General features: G+C 34.1%; 1 protein-coding gene across 2 annotated transcripts; it reads left to right on the top strand.

Moving 5' to 3' along the window:
• Positions 1-1,351: 1,351 nt before the first annotated feature.
• LOC140976143 (uncharacterized) lies at positions 1,352-5,759 on the top strand. Of its 2 annotated transcripts, XM_073440054.1 has the most exons (5): positions 1,362-1,892; positions 1,987-3,149; positions 4,356-4,772; positions 5,114-5,355; positions 5,450-5,759. In XM_073440054.1, the coding sequence occupies exons 1-5, from the start codon at positions 1,774-1,776 to the stop codon at positions 5,711-5,713; spliced, it is 2,205 nt and encodes a 734-aa protein (XP_073296155.1). In that variant the 5' UTR covers positions 1,362-1,773; the 3' UTR covers positions 5,714-5,759. The 2 variants fall into 2 exon arrangements, with proteins under 2 accessions (XP_073296157.1, XP_073296155.1); XM_073440056.1 differs by lacking the exon at positions 5,450-5,759 and having other exon boundaries at positions 1,352-1,892; positions 5,019-5,157.
• The last annotated feature ends 2,611 nt before the right edge of the window (positions 5,760-8,370 follow it).

Here is an 8,370-nt window from a genome sequence, read left to right as displayed (position 1 = left end):
GTTTGTTCCCGTTGAGAGAATAAATTCAAGAAGTTGAATTTATATTATATAGTAAATTCAAGGAGTTGAATTTATGATAATTAAATTTTGAGAGAATAAATTCAAAGAGTTGAATTTATAAAATTTGAGAATTTAATTTATTAAACTCAAAATGTTGGGTTTATTAGATATTAAATTTTGGAGGTGATATAAATTCAAAGAGTTGAATTTATAATTTGAATAATAAATTCAAATGTTGAATCTATAAATGATTTAATTTATTAAACTCAAAGGTTGAGCTTATTAATTAATAAATTAAATATGGTGGGTAATATGTTTAATGGGTTTGTAAGAGTACAAGTCCAACATATTAAATAATTAAAGTTGTTAATGGACCTTGATTAATTGATTAAATTAGTGTGACTAAATCAATTAATTAATTAAGCCCATTAATGTTAATTAAAGGGCCCAATTATTATACTATGATAATTAGGTCATGGTTAACTATAAACATGAGTTAACATGACATAACCCTAGCTACCACCACAAGAGATTTTCGAAATCTCCTCTCCCAAGCACTCCATAATTCGGCCACTTCTCGTTGGAGAATAGTTTGAGCAGCCTCTCAAATTTCAATCTCCTACGTAAAATATCTTCCATATTTTCTAGTGCAAATTGGAAGAGGAACACACTATCTAGTCGTGGACATGATAGGAGGATTTCTTGAAGAAAGTTCGAAGGGAATCAACAAGAGCTAATCCGTTTATACCGGATTAGTTGGAGTCCAGTGATTTAATTCACAAAGGTATAATTTTCTGAACATCCTATGTATGTTTAATTCGTGAAAACCATACGAGTGTCCAAAAGTTATTTTGTTTTCAAAATAAAATAAAAATTTTAAAACTTCCGCTGCGTTTAAGCACGTAGAAAACCGAGATCTTACATGATGAACTTTAATTCTCTTATTACCATGTAGTAACCCAATAGGAAACCACTGTTTTCATTTACAAACTTTCTTGTACAATTCTAACAACAAATCGAACCACCATGTGCAATTATTTTTTAGAAATAGCCATCATGTATTGAAGACATCTTTTTTTTTTTTAATGGTAGGGGTCTTTAAAATATATATATAAATACAAAATACTACTACGAGAATTTTATCTAAATACTTGCCCTAATTGTCTCGAACTTTATTTAACACATTAAATTCAAAAGACTAGTTTCTTACATGTAAAACTAAAATCCCAAAAATTTATTGATGAGTTTCAATTTTTATATATATAAATCGTCACATCTTTGAATTAATGCACTTAAATGGACGTGGAATAATATTTGAAGAACATTCCATAGAGCCTCAATTTTGTGGAGTGGAAATGTGGAACACAACCTCCGGTCCTGCACCTTCCAATTTCTCCGCCCACGCGTGATCAAATTTGGGTTTAGTCCTCTAAAAAGCGTTTATTTCCAATTACACCCTGTATTGCCTCCCAAACGGCGCATACCGACCTGTCCAGGTTCCCACAGCCTCTGAATCAACAAAAGAGACAACACATTCCTGTCCCTTTAGTTCTTGCTCGAAAATCTCATTTCTACCTAGATTTCTCCCATTAGGTGGGTTTTGATCTTCACGAGGAGTCTTCTTTTTACTGATTCAAACTCCATTCTGGTTCGAAAACACCTGCATTTCCCCTGTTTTCTTTTCTTCCGACTGAATTTACGGCCCCTTCAATTTTATGGGTTCCTCATGAAAAGGGAAAAAAAGAAAGAAAAAAAGAACTCTGTACTCCGAACATGGCTTCTGTCTTTAAGCTCGTAAGCCAAAGATTAGTTCCTTTGGCATATGCCTTCTTGTTCTCTGTTTCCATGTATCTGCTCCCGATCTTCAACTTCATCTCTGCGTTTATTTTCAGGTGGGAATCACTTTTAACGCCTTTTTCTGTTTATTTGGATCCTTTCTGTAATAATTTGTTAGTTTCTCAATATTTATTTTTCATCAAAATCCAGGCTGCATAGAGATGGGAGTTCGGGGGAGAATAATGGTGAAGAAATGGACCTTCTTGAATCAGAGACAGAGTTATCGTCTGAGTGTATCGTTGAGAAAGATGTTACCAAGTTTACAAGATTTGATGGCGATGGCGATGGCGGGGAAGAAAAGGGAGAGGTATTTCTGAAATTCAAGTTCCCGAATTTTGAAGAATTTTGTAGGATTCATGAAAAACCAGATAATTTATCAAACTCTGAGGTGTTCTGTTTTCAAAGTAATAATAAATATGATTCCACATCTGGTAAAAAATCTTCCAGCGCTTTTATAGCTGAACTGGGGACTATTCCTGTGGAAGAAATTAATGGAAACAAAAAATGCGAGTCGGGAGAGTCGGGAAAAGATTGTAATGAAATTTCGGTACGCAATGGAGAAGGAAACGATAATACCGAGGCAGAGGAATCGGTGAAGAAGTCGGAAGAAAAGGTTCATTCAGTTCAAGAAGATAAAAAATTCGAGGGAAACCAGGATTTTCTTGATGAACCGCATAGTTTCATTGAGAAAAATTCCATGTTTGATGGCTCGGATTCGGATTCGGGTTCGATTGATGTCGATCATGTTCCTTGGGTAATCACCAGTTCCGTGGATTCACGCAGTGATGGTTTCTTGTCTGATGAAGATTTTGGACTAGAATCAATGCCAGAATCATCTTCGGGCTTAGACGAAAACGTGGGATCATCAAAAGATCTCCACAGTGGCGACGAAATGGATACTACGGAGGAAGAGCCCGATAAATCAACAGAACATGATGATATGCTAAATCCTGATGAATTTAACGAGGATTTCTTATCGGAGGAAGACTTTACAGACGCTGTTTTTCTTACCAAAACAGAGTCCAAGGATTTAGCCATGTCCGATTCCGCAAACGAATTGGAGTCATTGTCGGAACACCAAGATTTGATAGACCAGTTGAAAATGGAGCTTAAGAAGGTGAGGGACACAAGTTTGCCCACCATTTTAGAAGAATTTGAGTCTCCTAAGATAATGGAGGATTTGAAGCCATGGAAGATTGATGAAAAGTTCCGGCGTGGAGACGGAATGGGGGAGCTTCACAAGTTCTACAAGAGCTACAGAGAAAGAATGCGCAAATTGGATATCTTGAATTACCAGAAAATGTACGCCATGGGTTAGTCCACTTTTCCATTCTTCATCTCGTTACCCCATTGGCAAATATATTAAAATTAACCAAGGTAACTAATTCGAGACGAAGTCGATAAGCTCGAACTAGAAAAAGCATCCATATTCGTCTTGATTCGATTTGTTTTATTTATTTTTATTGTTAAAATTTTAACCATCCCATATAATCATGAAATACAATAATTTAATGTTAAAACCTAAATTTTACAACGAGTTAATTGATGAACTATCACCAGTAATTATATGCCCCCACTATTCTACTAACTCCTTGGATTGATCCACACTGCCAATAAATTTTATATTGGCCAAGTCTTTCTTGTTTATTCTTTTTCTTAATTAATTTTAATTTAACTTGATTACTGAAAAAATATTATTTTATATTATAACTTTTTTCATTGGAACATTTAGTTGGTGTGCCAAGATGACCCTTTAATCATATTTTTATGAATTGTACAAAATTAATAATTTGTGAGTTGATTTTAGAGGACCGATAAGATCTCGTCCGTTGGATTGTCCGAAAACGGAAATATCATGGGACTTGGTCTGGTACGAGGCACGATAAGGATGAAGTGGATGATGTTACAACATTTTAGTTGTGTATTTAATACGTAATTAATTAATTGGGCATTTAAAGTCACGATACATTTCTTTTAATTCGTTGCCTCTTCAAAACCCAGAAAATGCATTATTCTTTCCTAGGAGAATGTATTTGTGTCGAAAACTAAGGATTTTTCTATGTGACATCGAACATTTCTCCACGTAAATTTTTTTTAAAAAAATCCGATCAGTTCCAAATTTCTCAAATATTGTGCTACCCATAATAATAGAATTTATTAAGAATTCAAAAGCAAATTGTTTGAAAAACGAATCAATGCATTTGTGGTCGTTGTAATTTATGAGGTTTAAGCATTATGGTCGACTGAATTTATTACTTTACTCTGCCAAAAAATTTCTTACATTTTAATTTGTCCTAGTGGATTTTCTGCAATGGATGTCATTCAGTGTCATAAATTATTGTGTTATGTAAAAAAATAATTTAAAACAACACACCATCGGGTGGGGTTTGGCTTGACTCAAAAATTAAATAAAAAGTTAATTTTATCTTTAATAATATAAAATAAACTACCACATGTAAACTAAATCTTGGACAACCCGCATGCATGATGCATCGTTTGTGTGCATTCATGCATGGCAGGTTTGTTGCAGCTAAAGGTTCCCCTCCAATATACGGCAAACAAAAAACTCGCGGCGGTATCTCTAAAATCCATGGTTTCGCACAATTTTTGGCTGTCGAAACAAAAAATCCACGGAAGCAATTCCATGAAGAAGTTTATAGATGAATTGGAAGGTGATGTCGAAGTGGTATACGTGGGACAGATGTGTGCTTCGTGGGAGATGTTGTATTGGCAGTACGAGAAAGCCATGGATTTATGGGATTCAGACTCCCGTGGGATCAATAGATACAATGAAGTTGCTGGGGAGTTTCAACAGTTTCAAGTGCTGATGCAAAGGTTCATAGAAGACGAGCCATTTCAATTAGGGCCAAGAGTTCAAAATTATGCGAAAACTCGGTGTGTTCTTCGCAATCTTCTTCAAGTTCCAGTTATCCGAGGTAAGAATTTGATCGAGTTGGTACCTTCTTCTTGGTCATGTCATCCCTTTTTTTCCGTTGCTTTAGTTTGGGTGCATAAATTTATAACAAAAGAATTGTGTACGTTTATTAATTAGATTATGTTTAAGGTATGCTAAAGTATGAAAGACATATGTGGGTGCATTTAAATATAATAGTAGAGAATTTGTCTAAAATTGATAGAAAAAAATAAAAAAATTTTGTTTTTTTTTTAAAAAAAATGTGCAGAGTTGGATTCTCATAAAATGATATGATCGTAGAATGGGGCAAAAGACATTTTTACATCATTTTATTGAAGCTAAAGGTATAGAGCTTGTTGGCAGTGGATAATATGAAGGACAAAACGTGGAGGGCTTGGACTAAAGACAGAGATGAATACGTTATTACTATCGAAACATTAGTTGAAATCGTGGAGGAGTCGATTCGAATATTTTGGCGATTTGTTAAAGCTGATAAGGACTGCACCAGTACTCCACCATCTACTACCCACAACAAGATTGTTCCACAGCTTCACGATCCGGAAGACCTCAGCCTATTACTAGCTGTCCGAAAAATTCTTCAAAAGGTCCCTAACTTGCCACTCACTTGTTGAAAGTTTTAAATCTTAAGCTTTATTCTGTTTGCTAATGCAAGTTTGTGGGTTTTCTTTTGGAATGCAGAAGGAGAGAAAGCTGAAAGACATGTTGAGGAGTGAGAAGTGCATTTTGAGGAGATTTCGACGGTGTAGGGACGATGACGAAGATGAGTGGGATCAAGTTCTTACGTTTTTCTCTCAAGTAGATATGAGATTAGTTTCTAGGGCTTTGAGGATGTCTAAAATAACAAGAGACCAGTTGATTTGGTGTCATGACAAGATTAACAGGATTAGTTTTGTGAATAGGAAGATGTGTGTCGAACCTGGCTTTTTGCTCTTCCCATGTTAGGACTTGGGCTCTGTATATGTAATTTTTATATATAAACTCTGTGCTAGNATATATAAGGTTTATTCAAGCATGTTAAAATGAATTTTGCAAAAACCATCGGTGTTATCTCTTTTATATCAGTTATGAATACCCCATTTGATTATAATCTTGAAATCTCCGGATAAGTTACCGTTGAATAAGACCAAGTTTACTATACACCTCTTCTAGTTGTTGGAATATGTTGGCACTTGATCAATCATCTTGAGTTTGTTTCTTCTACCAACATTTTTTCGGACGAATTTGTCAAATAATGTGGTTTACAGACTATTGCGTTAGTTCGAGATTTAAGTCAGTGCACGCTAAAAGAAAACAACTGTGAATTTGATTGTCATTTTTTTAAAAAAAACTTAACCCAGATTAAATACGTCATCTAGGTATTTTATAGGTTAGGTCCGTGAGTTAAAAAAAGGGAATGAGACAACTCCCCCTTTACGGGCTTAGTTTTATAAAGAAAGGGTCCCGTAATGAGCTGATATAGAGTGACCATTCATGAATTCATCCAAGCCTCACCATTCATGCCTGGAATCTGAATTTTCGCTTTCACGCATTCAATTGCTTTCATTGAATAATTTAATGTATATATCATTCATACAAAATTATACAAAGTATCGTATATTTAGAAAGGAAAAAAAAGAAGTGATAATTGTATCAATTTAATCGATGTTGTTTGGTATTATGATCTTTGATTATCATGACCACTAAAAAGGAATGATTACCACTAAAATAATAAAAATTGTTATTTTTGGACATTTTTATGTATAAAAGTATGTTGCAATATTTTGATAAATATCGAAAGTCGTTTATAAGTTCAAAAACGTTTAATGGATACTTTTTTTTTGAGTGGGTCTCATGTGAGACCGTCTTACGGATTTTAATCTGTGAGACGGGTCAACCCTACCCATATTCACAATAAAAAGTAATACTCTTAGCATAAAAAGTAATACTTTTTCATGGATGACCCAAATAAGAGATCCGTCTCACAAATACGACCCGTGAGACCGTCTCACACAAGTTTTTGCCTTTTTTTTTTTGGAATGAATATGGGAAAATGATAAATAATTAACATGACTTTTAATTTATAAATGCATTTATTTGTGAATCATTATAATGAAAAATCATTGTAATTAATAGTAATAAAAATAAATTATAATGAATAGAAAGATCGACCTGACATTGTTGAGTTTCAAGTCAAAGTTCAATATATTCTCATAATCGAAATGCATGAAAATGCCCAAAAGAAATTCTGATGGGTTCACTAGGCAGTATTATAAAGTAAAATTGGAGAAAAATAGGAAGATTGGTTGTTCTTGAAGTGTATATCATATTTTCGAAGATTGAAAAAGGAAATAGAGAAGTTGAAGACAAACAAAATTTAGAATATTTTTGAGATGATCGTCACTTGGACCTTTTTTCATATACCAGGTTATATGTTTCTCATTATATTGTCATCCAAATTGAATATATTTTACCAGAATGGACAAGTATTGGGATTGTGATTATACCAGTTACCAAGAAGTATACACGTCTTGTTTTTTACATATTGAATTGGGAAAATAGATTGCACGAGTAACTCACCAAAGTTTAATCAGTTCCCAAATAAAAAAGATTCAATAAATCGAAGAATCCGCAGAGTTCAGATGGCCCAATAGAAAGAGGAGCAATCTTTTTCCTTTTTTTTCCCGTGGGTTTGGAGAAATAATCGAAATATCATCCCACATCGAATTAATCTCATTGTTTACGACACTTAATGACAGGCGGTGTGGCATCTGTGGTCGCCGAGCTCGATAACGTGAGCTTGTAACCCAAGTGGGGGCATTCGGTTGAAGGAACGTTGGGCTTGTCCAAGTACCCGGTCGAGAAGATGCAATAACTAGCCTGTCCGCTCCAAGCAATGAGTTGAACGTTGGTGCTCGCTCGTAAGAATGAGCCACGATGTTATTAGAGAGGAGGGCAATGCGTTAGGCTGGCTTCACAGAGCAGCGACTACCTCCCGTTCTTTGCAGTGGAAGGATAACGGGCTAGGGCATCTTTGGATCATATGGGGTAGATGGGTTGGTTTCAATTGAACCTTCAATTTTTTTTTCTTTTCCGAACAAAATAAGCAACATATACTATTTATGATGTTTCATTAAAACTTAAATATTTCACGAATTAATGTTCTAACGGATTTTTTGGATAATCATGTAAATCGAAATTTACTTGTATATGATGATATGTCTAAAGAAAATATAGAAAGACTTGCAACAATCTAATTGAGAGCTGTCAAAGAGAATACGTATAACACTTAACAGCATGTTTAACGACACATGAAAATCTTTCTCCAGTAATCTTTTGGTTCTTTTTTAGAAAAAAACTTTTATTCGTCGTAATCGTATACAATGTGAATATCTACTTTTTTTTTTCCAAATTTAAGTGAAATTAAATTTTGAATCATTTTGTTCACAATAAGAAAAAATACTCACATTTAGATATGGAATTTAAAACAACTATCACCTATAAACCCAAAAGAAGTAGATCCACATGAAATTTAAAAACAAATTGAAGAATTCAACTTATAAAATTTATTATTCTTTTTAAACCCAAATCATATTATATTTGACGTTGTGTGTGAATAACCA

The sequence above is a fragment of the Primulina huaijiensis genome, chromosome 5, assembly GCF_012295235.1.
Source record: "Primulina huaijiensis isolate GDHJ02 chromosome 5, ASM1229523v2, whole genome shotgun sequence".
Classification (NCBI taxonomy): domain Eukaryota; kingdom Viridiplantae; phylum Streptophyta; class Magnoliopsida; order Lamiales; family Gesneriaceae; genus Primulina; species Primulina huaijiensis.
Note: the sequence above shows the minus strand (reverse complement) of the source record. Positions and strands in the feature narration are given on the sequence as shown.